General features: G+C 41.9%; 1 protein-coding gene across 3 annotated transcripts in view; it reads left to right on the plus strand.

Annotated features, from left to right (window-relative positions):
* The window catches only part of pomt1 (protein O-mannosyltransferase 1), a 28,694-nt gene extending 25,104 nt beyond the window's left edge, over window positions 1-3,590 (plus strand). For all 3 annotated transcript variants that reach the window (XM_033049256.1, XM_033049257.1, XM_033049258.1), the window contains 3 exons: window positions 628-754; window positions 1,519-1,696; window positions 2,478-3,590. In XM_033049256.1, the coding sequence (XP_032905147.1) occupies window positions 628-754; window positions 1,519-1,696; window positions 2,478-2,652 (480 nt within the window). In that variant the 3' untranslated portion in view covers window positions 2,653-3,590. The remainder of the gene's footprint in view (window positions 1-627; window positions 755-1,518; window positions 1,697-2,477) is intronic.
* Window positions 3,591-17,286: the final 13,696 nt, after the last annotated feature.

Genomic DNA, 17,286 nt, shown 5'->3' on the forward strand with positions numbered 1-17,286 from the left:
TTTTAACTAACTTACAAACATGGACTGTGGTAGCTCCTTTTGTTTACATAACATTAAACATATATTTCCAGTTTATAAATGATCCTGTATATAGGTACTGAATTCTGAAGTTGCATAAAGGAAAATAAGTGTGCGTACGAGTCCTACCTCAAACTGCCTTTGGCAAAGTAATGTAGCTACACTAATGTAGACAAAGGAACAGCAGATGATGGTTTACAAAAAGAACAACGTGCTGGAGTAACTCAGCAGGTCAGGCAGCATCTCTGGGTGGCACAAAACATCACCTATCCATGTCCACTATATATAGGTTATGTGTCCTCCAGAGGTGCTACCTGGCCCGCTGAATTACACCATCAGTTTGTGTTTTTTTTTTAGCTACACTAATGCAGTAACGAGCCATGATCCACAACCACTCCACCTCTGTTCATTCTAAGCTCATGGTGCTTGTAAAAGTAAATTTGCTTCATTAATTTAAATCTATATGAGACATGAAGTGTTTTCAATTTGAATGAATAGATGATTCAAATTCAATAAACTCTTTGAATTAAAATCATTCCAGGGAGGTGAAAGGCTTAATTAGCTTGTGCAGCTCCGTTATCTTCTTGAATGTCTAAACTTATTCCACAGGCCCAGGTCCAGTTGGTTGGAAATATTTCAACATGGTCAACAGCAACGGTTGGAATTCTTGTTTACACAGTACTCTTCCTCTGGCATCTACTGAGACAGCGTAGGGGAATCTGCACTATCCCCAAAGGTAATTATTTTTGAAGTAACATCAATTTTGAGTTGGTACATTTAAAGATAAAAAGGAAGTGCTTTTTAGTAATTCCCTCTGCAGACAACAGTGACATGCATTTGACTTTTCAAGAAAGAATCAACAATTGGTGTTGCAATGCAACCTCACTGACTTGGGGCCATCTCAAAACCTTTTGCAATTAAATGAAGCATTTGCCAATCTTGCATCCAGCTATGGCCCAAGGTGAAGAATTTGGTCGGCAACAGAATCTATTTTAGCAAGGTTGATGTCAAGGTGTAATTATTGGTTGGCACACCCGTGAGGGGGGGGGGTTGGGGGGTTGGGAAGGAAACACCCCTCCTCCTTCAAGTACATTACTTCAACATGAGCGAGTTTGATAATGGTGCAAGAATATTCAACTATGTCAATTGTAAAGGAGCAACCAACTACTTATTTTCACAATGTATTTTGGTATAAGTATGATAAATATTTGGTTTCACTATTAGCAAAAACATTATTCGATAAAACAGCCAAGAAAGTTGCACATTTTGTTTTGGGTAACTAAGTAATTGAATTTTGATATGTCCGCAATGTATTTAATGCTTTGTTGTTCATGATCTTACTATTGGACAGGTTCATGGATAGGAAAGGTTTAGAGCAATATGGGCAATATTCAGGTAGGTGGGACAACTGTAGATGCGGCCTCTTGATTGGCATGGGCAAGTTGAGCTGAAGGGCCTGTTTCTATGTTTTATGACCATTCTCATTCTCAATCCATTTAGATTCCTGGGAGCACTTAATTCTGGCTGGAGCTATCTGCATTGGAGGATGGGCTGTTAATTATCTCCCTTTCTTCTTCATGGAGAAAACCCTCTTTTTATATCACTACCTGCCCGGTCTCACATTCAAAATCCTCCTCCTACCCATCATTCTTGAGCACATTCACAATCACGTGCTCAGGTGAGTATTTTGCATTTTACTGATCAACTATTTTGAGTTAGCTTCTCAGAGTTCTTGTTATATTTGCATTAAGGCGCCCATCCCACTTGGCTGTCTTTCGCGCGACCTGCTAGCGTGTGGGTAGCGTGGAGACGGGCGCATGGAGTGGTGTGGAGGAGTGTGGACTTCGTCCTGCACTAAATCTTCGCGCGCCACCGGCTTGTCGTGTAACTGACGGCCAAAGTGGGACAGGCCCAAGACCCTGGCGCCACGCAACGTCTCACCTCCAACAGCAGCAGAAGCAGGCAAACGATCGTCGAACTCAGCCTGGGGCTCACGGCCGTTGCGGATCCAGATCTGCCCCCACTCCTACTCCCAGAGCGGGGCCAAGACGATTGGAGATAGACACAAAATGCAGGAGTATCTCAGCGGGACCGGCAGCATCTTTGGAGAGAAGGAATGGGTGATGTTTCGGGTCAAGATCCTTTTAGACTGAAGAAGGGTCTCGACCCGAAACATCATCCATTCCTTCTCTCCAGCGATACTGCCGGTCCCGCTGAGTTACTCCTGCATTTTGTGTCCATCTTCAAATGACGTCACGCGCTGTGCAGGCGCATGTTGACGCGCGCGACTCTCGCTGGACCGTCGCGCGACCGTCACTACCCGCTTGTCGCGTAAGTGATGACCCAAGTGGGACAGGCCCTTAACTTGACACCAGAAAGCATGACTTTCTATCCAAGCTGTAATTCTACTTTAGTATTAACTGCACTGCGACACTAAACAGCTGCTGTTCTATTTTCAGGTCTTCTGTCTCCAGAAATACATTCAGTGCTGTGGTCTTAGCTTGGATCTCCTCCGTCTACTTTGTGTATCAGACATTCAGTCCTTTCACCTACGGGTATCCAGCTCTCTCAGCATCACAGTTAACTGCATTGCGCTGGAAAGACAGCTGGGACATTCTTATACGTAAACGGTAGCAAACAATCAATGGATGATATCGTGAGACAAACAAAACACAGGCTGCAAGATAAGAGTCAATTTCTACTTTAAAGCACAAGCACTTTAAAGTACTACAGTCTACAGCTACTGACAATAATTTTGTCAATGGTCAAAAAAGGTGAAGAATAAATTTATTGATGATCAATAGTTATGTGCTTGTAGTGAAATAAAGTTCTGACAATGTAGCATCATCTCAATATCAGTTGATGTATTGAGAGCTGTACAGTGCATCAAATGTGGTACCATCCATGTGCCTCTGATGCTGGGCATAAAGGAAAAAGCTGACACGCCCTGTTTGTTTAAAGTTTACAATTGGGAGCAATTAGCATGACCCAGTAGTTATAACGCTCTGGTTTGAGTGTTGTGGTTAAGTATTATGGCTATTTACACCTTAACAATTATGATATATTTTGGAAGTTCACGGTTGTTGCGCCAGGTTTAGTGCCTTATGACAGCAGAGCTTTCTGTTCAGTGAAAGAAAATAAAAGCTGCTATTGCCAGCTTTGCTGAAATGTAAAGTGGCAACTTTTTGCCTAATTGTGAAATGGCATCCGGAGCTTGAAGATGTTCACTAGGAGTGAAACAGAAAGCCAGGAGTTTAAATTTGTCCAAAGGAAAATTTGTTCCACTTTTCTATAATTAATTGACAAAATGTTGTATATTTTTTTTAACTAATAAACCTCCGATGCAACTAATACCATAATTTCAAACCATCCCTAACTTTGTTCCAAATAGAGGTTTACATGGATGGCTTTAAAATCAGGATTACAAGTTGCATACATTATTCATTATTGCAGTTACTAATGTTTGTATGCATGTAGATTGTTCGTTGTATCATGATGACATCCATTAAAGTCCTGTTCTTTGAGTTTTCAGTTGATAGAACTTCAGTCAATTTAACTGAAACTCAAAAATACATTGAAGTTTCACCTCAATATATTGCGAGCAGAGTGAATCTTGAGGATTATGGATTTACTTTGGAATATCTATTAAAACACAGCTTGGAATGCCAAAGGCTAGCCTGCATGGTTACTACCAACAGTCTGAAGATGACAGCCTGCCAGAACTAATGTGAAGTGCTACAATTTTGTTCAACCTCTCCCTGTAACTAATATCCCTTAATCCAGGCATCATTCTGATAAACTTCCCCTATGCCCGTTCCAAAGCGTTACCAGAACTGCATGCAACACTACAAATGTGACCTAACCAGAGTTCTATAGAGCTACATCATGACTTCCTGACTCTTGTATCCCCAAGTAATGAAGGCAAGCAAACCATATTTACTACTCTATCTACTACTCTATCTACTTGTGTTGCCACTTAGAGAGTTATGGAATTGGACCCCAAGATCCCTCTGTACATTAATGCCTATATTCTCCCCTTACATTGGGCCTCCCAATGTACAATACCTCGCACTTGCTTGGATTAAACTCCATTTGCCGTTTCTCCGTCCAGCTCTGTAGCTAATCTATATCCCACTGTATACTTTGACAGCCTTCCTCACTGCCCACGACCCTAACAATCTTGTTGTCATCTGCAAACGTATCTACGTTTATGTCCAAGTCATTAGTATATATCACAAACAGCAGAGGTTCCCTCACAGGTCTTTGCTGAACTTCACTGGTCACAGAGCTTCTGCATGAATATTGTCCTTCCACCACAAGTCTGTCTTTTATCAGGAAGCTAGTTCTGAATTCAGACGACCAAGTCACTGTTAATCCCGAGCCTCTTAATCTTTTGGATCAGTTTACCATGGGGCACTTTATCAAATGCCTTACTAAAATCCACGTAGACAACATCTACCACCCTACCATCATATATCATTTTGTCACTCCTCAAAAAAAAGTCAATCAAGTTAGTAAGAAATGACCTGCCATGTACAAAACCATGCTGACTGTCCCAAATTAACCCACATTCTCTTCCAAATAATAGTAAATCCTGTCCTGAAGAATACTCTCCAATAGCTTCCATGCCAGTGACGTGAGGTTCACCAGCCTATAATTCATGGATTCTCTCTACCTCACTTCTTAATGGGACAAAATTAGCAGTTTTCCAGGCCTCTGGGACCTCGCCCCTGGGGCTAGAGAAGATGCAAAGATCTTAGTTGAAGCTTTTGAAATCAGACTCAGAATAACCTGGGATCATCAGGTGATCCATCCACCTTAATGCTCTTCAAGAACCCCAACACCTTCTTAATCTCAAGCTGCCCCTGCATATTAGTATTCTCCACGTTCATCTCACTGTCCTCCACAACCCTTTTGGTGAAACCAGATGCAAAGTCTGGTGTCCTATGTCCCCTGCATCTACAAGCACAAATTCCCTTCTTTTTTCTTGAGTGGGTCTATTTTCTCCCTGGTTACCTTCTTGTTTTTAAAAGTAGTTATAAAGAGCTCTGCAATATTCTTTAATCCAACCCACCAAAGCCATTTTGTGGCCCCTTTTGGCCCTTCTAATTGCCCACTTGAGTTCTTTCCTCCTTTCTTTATATTCCTCAAAGGCCACGTCTGATTCCACCCTCTTAAACCTTGCATGCGCTTTCTTTTTGTCCACATTTACAACCTCTTTGGTCATCCAGATTGAGGGGGGATCTTATAGAAACTTACAAAATTCTTAAGGGGTTGGACAGGCTAGATGCAGGAAGATTGTTCCCGATGTTGGGGAAATCCAGGACAAGGGGTCACAGTTTAAGGATAAAGGGGAAATCCTTTAGGACTGAGATAAGAAAAACATTTTTCACACAGAGAGTGGTGAATCTCTGGAACTCTCTGCCACAGAAGGTAGCTGAGGCCATTTCATTGGCTATATTTAAGAGGGAGTGAGATGTGGTCCTTGTGGCTAAAGGGATCAGGGGGTATGGAGAGAAGGCAGGTACAGGATACTGAGTTGGATGATCAGCCATGATCATATTGAATGGCGGTGCAGGCTTGAAGGGCCGAATGGCCTACTCCTGCACCTATTTTCTATGTTTCTCTCCAAGGTTCCATAACTTTGCCATCCTTATTGGAACATCCCAGTCGTGAACTTCGATCAACTGGTCTGTAAACAACTCCCACATCAGATGCCCAGTAACAACTGCTGACAGTCTACCTTCCCGAGCTCTTGCCTGACAATGTTGGATATGATCAGATCGATCAGCCAGTGATAAGGCAATAGCCTCAGTGGTTGAATGACCCTGTGTAATCGAGATTAGAGACATTACAATAGTATGGAATAGTGCTGTACCCAAACATTACTAGAATTATATAGTGTCATTCAATCATTCTGAACTCTTATTGTCTTCCCTGGTCAATCCATTATTCAACAGTATAGCCTGGTGAGTAATAAATGGATAAAGAATGATGGGATGCCATTGCAATTAAGAAATGCAAGGTAATTGTTTCAGAGAAAAGTGCAAAGTTCAATACATACTTTTCAATAAGGAAAACTCCTCAGATGCCAGTTTCATAGTACAATAATCTCCAAGTACCATTAGTATTTTATGGTGGTAACTACGTTGTCTGCTGAAGACTACTATACAACCATACAACAATTACAGCATGGAAACAGGCCACCTCGGCTCTTCTCGTCCATGCCGAACACTTATTCTCACCTAGTCCCATCTACCTGCACTCAGACCATAACCCTCCATTCCTTTCCCGTCCATATACCTATCCAATTTATTTTTAAATGATAAAATCGAACCTGCCTCCACCACTTCCACTGGAAGCTCATTCCACACAGCTACCACAAGTGGATTGTACTCCCTGGTGCAGGTACTGACTGCATCTGGAGCAAGGCATTGGCGGTTTTTTCCAAGACCGGATTTAGAGTAAGATACCTTACTAGGAAAGCCATAGATTGTTTAAAATGAAACAAGCCCAATTCTCAAACAGGACAATGCCAGCCAGGTTTATTGTTACCATTCCCCGATGACCGCAATTTCAAATGAAACCATCACAAAACATACATCACATCAGGCGACCATTTGAGGCCACAAGATATATTCCACGTGTAAAATTGTGATTTCATTACTTTAAATTTAGAAATTCAAATTTTAAACCATCATTCAAATATAATCCAAACTTATGTTTACAAAACACCTTCAAGAGAGTGGAACATCCCAAAGCACTTCACAGGAAGGCATTAATTAAAATTTGACACCAAGCAACATGAGAACAGATGACAAAAGCACAACTTAAAGACTGGTGAAATAAAACTTGGTGAAGATTTCCAGAACATTCTCAGCTATCCAGTGTTCAAAAGCATCTTTCTGAGTTCAGTTCGCTGATTTTAATCACACCTGTAGATGAAGCAGTGACGAGGTTTGATTGAATTCAAACTTCATGCTCTCACTCGGTACACCTACACCTGAAGATACCACAGCACCATTCATTTGAAGTCAGAAATAGTAGCAATGTTACAAAATTTTGAGATTTTAAAAATCAAGTCTGTAATTTATCCCATCACATAAAGCATAAAAATAAGTTTAATTTGACACCTAATTCACTTTCATATCTCAAGTAATTAAAAAGTTATGGCCATTTTCATACTCGGAAATTAGCATCTTGTTCCCTATTGATTTTCTATGGACATAACAAAAAAGCTGTGATCGTGAACAGTCAAAAGCCCATAACTTTCTTAAAAATTAAGAGAACTGAATGAAATTTTCAGTTATCATAGATTGAAGCATTCTGAAACAAATATAAAATAATCTTACTTGGATGACCTGAAATTAAAGCATATAATTAGTTAGTTACCTAATTGCAGCTAATTCCAAACTTCAATTACTAGATCTAAACATCTATCCATTTCTTAATAAATGATTATCATTTTTTAATAGCCTAAGTGTCCAAATAATATTCACAAACAATTCACAATAAAACATGATTTTAAAATCTCATTTACATTCATTTATAGGCCAAATGGAAGGAATTCAGTGTTCAATTGCTGTAAATTAAAGTCCATATAAATCAGCTTTCTAGTGGGATCCTGTGAACGCGCTGGTTTAGAACGTTCACATTGCGCTAGATTTGTGCCCTCAAATGCCCAGAAAAATACTGCGGGATATAATGGGCCCAAATTAGCTACTCGCAATATTAAACTTTGTATAAAGGGATCTTAAGAAGCCCTTTCTAACGTAAAAATAAACAGCCTACCTTCCGTTTTCCCCTGTATGAGATCTGGCCCGTTGTCGGCGGTCGGGGGTTTAGAGGTTAATTTTTAATCTACTATAACAATTAAATAAAGCCCTTAAAACTAATAATAGCTCAAGCGAGGGAATCATCCAGCGATTTTTCGTTAATAATTAACTAGGCTGAAAAACCTCGATTTGAACAGCCTAGGGAAAATCGCGTTTTAAACCACCCCCCCCCCCCCCCCTAAACAGCGCCAAAATCGCGCACACGGGCTGGGACAGATTTTCAGCGATCTTCAGGTAGGCTTTGCAACATACCTAGAAATAGTACTCCCCATTAGGTGGTTCCAGTGCAAGTAAGATGGGAAACTTTTTTTTTTTTTTTTTTTGAATTGAATAAGTTTATTGTCATTGCACAATACTGTGCAACGAAATTCCATTACATCTCCTCCGGTTAAAAAAAATTAAAAAAATAAAAATACAAACACAACAACCATTGACACATTTTGATTTGACCGTGGATATGACGGGACGCAACACCCCAGGTGTACGCAAACGCAAGTCACCCCACCCCATTTTTGGTAATTGGAAATATGTATTTGTGACATGGCATTGGTGACTAAATCATACTTAAACTTAAAAAATGTCCCCATCCAAAACATCTTTCATGAAGCTAAGTGGGTCAGCTCAGATTTTAAACATTTCTTTCCCATTTTCCAGTCAGTACACTAAAAACTCAGTTGGAATATCACCCAAAACCTTTTGCTAGCCTCTTGGCACTTACTTTAGAAAAACACTTGCTCTCTCAAATCCTTTGGATTTCCCAAATGGTTACTGTACGTGTCCGATTAATTTGAATGGTAAACAAAGGCAACAAACAATTCTTTCACAGTAACATCCTATAATCTGCACAATCTGCTGTTAACCACCAAAAATAATTCAGAAAACCTGGAACACTCCCAATATTTCCCCGAGATCTTTTATGTTTCTTGACATTGAACACCTCCAGTGATTCAGCAGTCTAATTCACTGGAGTGCCAACACAAATTATGTTCAAATGGAGGAAGGAACCATGACAATAAATCCTGGCTTTGACATGTCCTATCATCCCACATGGCTACAAAGACATAATTAAACAACAGGTACAAACCATTCTGAACTGTGATCTATCATTTATCCATGAAGTTCTACATTTACCTGGATAAGCAAAATGTATTGTCTTATGCAAGTCTTGTCCCATTGACCTAGAACAAGGATGCTGTAGATACCTCATGACCATTTTAATTCATTTTATTCTACCTCCGTAATCCCGTTATTTTATTGCATACTGATTGACAATTAAAGTAAGCATATTTAAAGAGATTCATAACAATTTTTAATTTCATTTATGCCAATTGACCTTTCACGGTTAACATCAAATACCTCACTCGATTGATAACCCCTCGTACTACACTGACTCTCTCCAGCCCCACTGCACCACAGCTGCAGAGTGTACATCTTCAAGATGTGAGGCAATTCAACAAGTCTCTCCCCCAGCACGTCCTACACCAGCAACAACACTTCTATCTGAAAGTTAACCTAGATCAACACCGTCCTGACCTGGAAATACAAGTCTACGCCCTTGAACGAAGATCTTACAAGTTGCTGCCTAACAACACTGCCAGAACCCTTCTGACCACTTATTCTGCAACAGTTCAAGGCAACGATCCCTGCCAGCTGCACGTTCAATTAAAGCTGTCTTTGCCGGTGATGTGCACCTTGCCTGAGAAAGTAATCTCTCAACAGCTATGGATTTTTTAATTATTTTTTTTTATTTCAAAAATAAACATCCAGAATTAAAAATCTGTGCGAAAATTTACTATATGCCTAGTGTCTATAAATTTAATATTATTAGTGTCATACTCAGTAGTGTTTGCACCTGTCTTTACAAAAAACATCCTTGCCCTGCATGGAATAACCTGGCGTGAGGCAGCTTGTGTTGTTTGTTGGGGTCCGCAGCCCGAGTTGGACCCCTCAATGTCCAGCAGCACAAGGTCTCCAGAGTTCTAAACGGCTTTGGATTCCTTCACAGGGTTGCAGACGGTGCTGGAGCAACCAGAGCAAAGCATTAGTAAACTGACTGTTGCCGCTGGTCTGCAGTTGACAGTCAAGTTTGCAGAAAGCCAGCCTGCAGTTCCTGTCAAAGTCAGGCCAGTGGGTCATTGGCAAACCACGAGCTGCAAGCTGCACGAGTTCAATAAAGGCTGCCTGTACCAGTAGTATGCATCTAGCCCTGAAAGTAACAACTTTGGGGTGAAGAACAGACCTGTCCACTCTAACTCCCTGTGTGGGAATGGGAAAGAGAAGCAATGTGATGATCGACCAGTCTGTGTTTGGGCTCGCCGATGTATAAGAATCCAACGGATACAGTAGATGAGGTTGGAGGAGGTGCAAGTGAACCTCTGCCTAACCTGAAAGGACTGGTATTGGTCCCTGAACAGAGTTGAGGGAGGAGGTATCTCAACATCAGGTGTTGCATCTTCTGCGGTTGCAGGTGAAGGTACCTGAGGAAGGGGTGGTTAGGGATGAGTAAACCAAGGAGTTGCGGAGGGAACAATCTCTGCGGAAGGCGTAAAGGGGTGGAGATGGGAAAATGTGGCTAGTGGTGAGATCCCATTGGAGGTGGCGGAAATTTCGGAAGATTATGTGTTGTATACGACGGCTGATGGGGTGGAAGTTAAGGACTAGGGGGACTCTCTCTCTGTTGCGTTCTAGGGGTAGGGAGAGCAAGGGCGGAGCTGCGGGGTGCCGAGGAGACACGAGTGAGGGCCTCATCTATGATGGGAGAGGGGAACCCCCGTTCACTAAAGAATGATGACATCGCAGATGTTCAAGTATGGAACAACTCAACTTGGGCGCAGATGCGGCGTAGACGGAGGAATTGGGGGTAATGGATAGAGTCTTTGCAGGAAGCAGGGTGGGAATAAGTGTAGTCAAGATAGTTGTGGGAGTCAGTGGGTTTGTATTTTGAAGTACTCTTATGTATGGGCTGTTCCAGGCATGTTTACTCCGATAAACATTAAGTGCTGCTGGACGTTCATCAACCCTGTGAAAGATGTGCTGTGCTCTACCCCAACCTTTGTTGGTCTTCCAGTGTAAGATGTCCATAAGGGAATGCTGCCAACTGGTATGTTCCAGGGTGTAGGATTAATGCAGAGGATGCACGGATGCTTAGTGCAACTGCTGCAATGGTTTTGTAGGGAAGGACCAGTATAGTGTCCTGTGGCCATTTTGCTGGGTGCCATGAAACAACCTTTCAAATGATCCATGGCTATAATCTTTAAAGAGAAAAGATGAGTGGCACTGATGTATTGCAAGAGAATGTATTGATTTTATGATTCAATATAGGTAGAGAAATATGGTGAAACAAGGAACTGCAGATGCTGGTTTACAAAAAAAGACAAAGTGCTGGAGTATCTCAGTATATCAGGCAGCGTCTCTGGAGAGCATGGAAAGGTGACGTTTTGGGTCAGGGCCGTTCTTCAGTCAGAGTTACTCCAGCACTGTCTTTTTAGAAAAAGTCATGCCCCGATTGTATTTCCTGCATATATATTATAAAGATACGTTTTTTTTTTAAATTGGAAGGACTATCCTGGAGCGTTATCAACACTAACCTCTACAGGTAAAGAATAATATAGAAAAATACATCCCTTTCCCTCCCACTCGCTCGTCACAGTCCCCATTAGTGTTTTCCTTTCTTTAGCTTCCACACGTGCATGTTCTGAAAATGTCAAAAGCCTGTAGTTATAAATGAACCCCAGTCATGAATAATTACTGGTTGTATGCTAATGTTCATTTAATTAAGGGTTTTAAAAACCTGTTCTACATTGAAAGAAATACATTGACTTGGTCATGCCCTTCTCACTCCCTTCTCCTCCCACACGCTGGATAAAGGTGTGAGCGTTGTGGAAAATGCCATTCACAGCAACACACGGGGACCATCTTTAGAATTCCGGGCAAGGGTTTTGCTCACACAAGAATCTTTAAAAGATACTAAGCTGTGTTGGCGGCTTCAGTACCGGTGTCAGCTTATTATTGTCAGGGAGGCAAAAAATTGAAAAAGTGTTTGCATGCTGTCAGTCAAATCATGCTGTACACAAGTACAGTCCAGCCGTACTCGAGTACAAGTGGTGTGAACAGAAATAACAGACTGCAATACAGTTACAGCATCACAGTTACAGAGAAACGTGTGCAGATTTTTAAAAGTACAAGGGCCACAATGAGGATGGTTGGGGGATAGGCGCAACATCATTAGCTCATGGGGGATCTCTTCAGTAACCTGTCAACAGCGGGGATGAAGTTATTCCTGCATTCAGTGGTACATGGAGTTGGGGGGGGGGGGGGGGGGGGGGGGGAAGAAGTCAATTTTCCTTCCAAATGACATTGAGGGAACTATCAGGTGGCCAACCAGGACCTCAAATGTCCCACCTACAAGATGCTCCAAGCGGGAACAATTCCACCACATGGACTGCAGTGGTTCATGAGAAAGCTTCCTCACTACCATTATGCTTAGGAAATGCTAGGGTTAGGCCAGGTATTCTAATCTCACCAGTAACAACTACAAGCATGTTTTTCTTTAAACATTTCCCATTTTCAGATCCCACTAATGAGCAAATAATCCAGTGATGTTGGGTGAGGGATACGTTAGTCAGACCAGATAGTGGAGCTTCAGTTCTCTTCTAAACATGGTCTTGAGACCTGAAGTCCTTGCTGAAGATCTCAGCTGAATGGCAGCATATCTGCCGGCCTCACCAATATCTTGTACCACTGTAACATAACATCCCAAGTTCCGTACTCAATACTCTGACTGATGAAGGGCAATATACCAAAAGTCTTCTTGACTACCCTATCTACCAGCGATGCCATTTTCAAGGAATGTACCTGCACTCTTAGATCCCTCTCCTCTACAACACTGCCCAGGTCCCTGCCGTTCACTGGCGAGGTCCTGCCCTGGTTAGACCTCAGCCAACCTGCCCAGCCAATCAAGATAGGAGGTAGTAGAGGCAGGTACTGTAGCAACATTTAAAATACATTTGGACAAGTACACGGATAAAAAAATGTTTTGCGGGATATGGGCCAAACGTGGACTGGTGGGACGAATGTAGATGGGGCAGCTTGTCAGCATTGCCAAGTTGTTTGTCTGTGGATCCAGGTGTTATCAGAATGACTGTCCTCAATATCAAGGCACCAGTTGACCAAATGTGGCATGAAGATCCCTGGTAAAACTTAAATCAATGGACATCAAGTGAAGAACGCTCCAGAGATAATGTCACACCTTGCACAAAGAAAGATGGTGATGTTACTGAAGGTCCATCATCCCATCCTCAGGGCAGTGCTTAGACCCAAACATCTTCAATGCTCCTCCTTCCATCACAGAATCAGTGAGGAGTTCACCCAATGTTCATAAGTTATAGGAGCAGAATTAGGCCATTCAACCCATCAAGTCTATTCTACTATTCAATCATGGCCGATCTATCTTTCCCTCTCAATCCCATTCTCCCGCCTTCTCCCCATAATCCCTGTGCAATGAATTCCACAGATTTACCACCCTCTGACTGAAGAAATTCCTCCTCATCTCCTTTCCAAAGGTTCATCCTTTTATACTGAGGCTATAGTCTCTGATCCTAGACTCTCCCACTAGTGGAAACATCCTCCCCACATTTGCTCTATGCGGGCCTTTCACTATTCGGTGAGTTCCAATTTCATTCACAACTTCTCAGCAGATGGAGTAGCACATGGTTGTATACAGTAAAATCTGGTCAGCAGTGAGGCACGGGCTGACATGTTGCAAGTAGTTTTTGCACAAGAATGCCAAGCAAAAACCATCTCAACAAGAGATAATTTCATGCTTGATATTCAATGGCATTTCCAGCACCCAGTCCATCACCAGTAACATCACAGGGTTACCTAGCACTCACGTGACCAGTCACATGAATATCATGGTTACAATAGCAGGTCAGCGACCCTGTATCCTACGACAAGTGACACATTTCCTGACACTCAAAGTCTTTCCACTGTCTACAAGGCATAAATCAGGAATGAGAATGAATACATAAGAAGGAACTGTAGATGCTAGTTTAACCCAAAGATAGACACAAAATGCTGAAGTAACTCAGCGGAACACGCAGCATCTCTGGAGGGAAGGAATGGGTGACGTCTCAGGTCAAGACCCTTCTTCAGTCCAGAGAAGAAGCGTCTCGACCCTAAACATCACCCATTCCTTCCCTCCAGAGATGCTGCCTGTCCCGCTGAGTTACTCCACCATTGTGTGTGTGTGTGTGTGTGTGTGTGTGTGTGTGTGTGTGTGTGTGTGTGTGTGTGTGTGTGTGTGTGTGTGTGTGTGTATTATGAGAAGGAATACACTTCATTTCTCCAGATGAATGCAGGACCAACAACTCCCATGAAACTTTACACCAGGAAAAAGTAGTCCTCTTGATTGGCATCTTGTAAAGCACCTGAATGTTCATTCCTCCAACACTGGGAGACTACAGTGGCCGCAGTGTTGGAGAAATGAACAAGATGAGCTGGAGTTACTCACCGAGACCATTGCAACAGCACTGACCAAACACTCAACCTCCAGCAATCAAGGAGGAAAGCAGCAAAGGAGGCAGGCAAATGGGATTACCACTCCCTCCAAGTGGAACACCATCCCGACTTGGAAATGCATCAACATCAGTGATCGTTGTTCCTGGAATTACCTTCCCCATGCGCACATCGCCACTGCCTTCACCGGAAGGGCTGCAGCATCTCCAAGGACAGGTAGGAACACACAATAAATGCTGGCTCAAAAAAATGAATGGAAAAAATGTCCAATCAATGTACATAACAGTCGAACTCACTCCACCACATTTCATTGTTCTCAGTAAAAAAACAAGCTAGGTTCCATTGAATGAATGAATGAATACGTTTATTGTCATTGCACAATACTGTGCAACGAAATTCCATTACATCTCCTCCGGTTAAAAAAAATACAAACACGACAACCATTAACACATATGTACACTTATTAGTAAATAATAAATAGGTATTTTAAAAGAATTAAGTGTTAAATGTTAAAGTCATTTTTTCCAGTTCCAAAAGAGCCAATGGCCTTGGTCCCTCAGATCTACTTAGACTGTGGGAGGAAAACCTGATTATATTATAAAAATAAAATGCAACAAAATTGTTTCCATAATTGGGTTGTTTATTTTACATTAATCACAAGAGCGATGCTGTTTTGTGTGATTGTGTCCTGACCACTGACCCAGGACCCTGTAGCAATTAACTAGATCGGTTTGGTCCCAGGTGAGGATAATCTGCCATGTTCCCACATTAAGCGTCTCATACAGTGACGTTACTAAGGAACAGCTGACCCTGGAGTTAATGATTGTTGCCGAAGCAATATTCAGCTCAGGCAATCGATGTTTGATGGGAACAAAGCAATCACGGCAGCGAACGAACATTGTCCCTCAGTCAGAGAGTAAAGAGGAAATGCACAATGAACAAGTGTTTAACACGGATTTCTAATACAGTATGGTTTAAATTCTTGAAAATATATATTTTAAATATTGCATTTCTGAGTAACAGCAAATTTAGCTTCATAAGATAAGCTACCAGCCATATTCGCCCCGACCAATATTCATTCCCACTCGATCACACTATACAAACAAGAGGGCACAATACATTTAGAGTACAGTGTTGCATAGATATACAGCACTGAACCAGGCCCGTCGCCCCGAACTTGACCACGCCAGCCAAGCTGCCTAACCAAACCAATCCCACTTGCCTGAGCCTGGACCATATCCCTCCAAACCTTTCCTCCCAAATGTTCTTTAATTGGCAGAATAGTACCCATCTCCAATACTTCTTCCGACAGCTCGCTCCACATACACACCCCCCTCTGTGTGAACAAGGTTGTTCCTCAGGTCCCTTTCAAACCTACAGCCTGTAGCTTTAGACTGCCATTCCCTGGGGAAAAGACTATGGTTATTCACCTTATCTATATTCTTCATTATTTTATCAACCTCTGTAAGATCGTTCCACAGCCTCCTATAGTCCAGGTTCCTCAGTTACTGGATAATGCAAGACTAATGATCTACAGCATCTTGTGTTTATAAACACAAATTAAACAGTACAATGTACCAAAGTGCCTGAGAATGCTACGACATTATGTACGTACTAAGCGGACTCCAACAATATAGCTAAGGACCATTGATATTATTGATGCATGCACAGAGTTCAAACTGCTTTTCAAAGTAAACAGGATCTTGTAATGGTGATAAGGGAAATAATCTGTTGACCTTCAAGTGGCAATCTCATAAATTATTACATGTTTAAATACATTAAAGGACAAGCAAGCAGTGCATTAGTTCAAATACATGGTGGCTTTGCAATAGTAAAAGTCAGGAAAGTCATGGAGAGAAATGTTTGTCGTATTGCACTGAGATCGTCTCAGCATTACCCAGCAATTTTTATTTTGTCTCAATCAATTTATTTCCTCTTATTCATTCCTGGGGTGAGGGAATTGCAGGCTTATTCTCTTTTCTCAGTTGATCCAAATGTGTTTTAGCTTCAGAACAGTTTAATGGAAAGCAGAATGGAGTCACATGTACGATGCAACAAGGTTCCTGACACTGAGGGACATCAGTGAACCAGTTTAGATGTTCGTCAGTCCCAGAGCTTCAATGTCATAGTTACTGAAATTATCCTTTTATATGTCCAGAATTTTTTTTTTTTTTAAGTCAAACTATCGGATTGTAAAACAGGAAAATGGGATTCAAGTTCGAAGTCTCTGGTCTATTAATCCCAATAATGTCAGACCTCCCATTTAATTATATCCATCTTTAGACATTTACCATGCTAGATTTTCAAAGCAATCCAAGAAAACTGGGGCTTGTGACTGAGACCCATGATTGCGAGCTTACTGCAGGAGTTTTCCAAGTGTTACTTCTCAAGGTCTTCAGGGAGGCCATTTCAAACACCACTGCTGTACGATATGTACCAGTGAAAGGGAGTGTCTACTAAGTTCTCTCATTAAAACAATTCCATGCTAAATGGCCTCAGCCTGTGTTGATCTACAGCCATTAGAGACGGCTGTTATATCATCTGCTTCGCTTCAACAGGGGAATAATAATAATAATGGATGGGATTTATATAGCGCCTTTCTAATACTCAAGGCGCTTTACATCGCATTATTCATACACTCCTCAGTCACATTCGGTGGTGGTAAGCTACTTCTGTAGCCACAGCTGCCCTGGGGCAGACTGACGGAAGCGTGGCTGCCAATCTGCGCCTACGGCCCCTCCGACCACCACCAATCACTCACACACATTCACACACAGGCAAAGGTGGGTGAAGTGTCTTGCCCAAGGACACAACGACAGTATGCACTCCAAGCGGGATTCGAACCCAAACACACACGTACTCATAAAACATCACTCACTGTGACAATATTTTGAACATCAATTAATAAATTTGTTTT

The sequence above is a fragment of the Amblyraja radiata genome, chromosome 32 (genome assembly GCF_010909765.2).
Source record: "Amblyraja radiata isolate CabotCenter1 chromosome 32, sAmbRad1.1.pri, whole genome shotgun sequence".
Taxonomy (NCBI): domain Eukaryota; kingdom Metazoa; phylum Chordata; class Chondrichthyes; order Rajiformes; family Rajidae; genus Amblyraja; species Amblyraja radiata.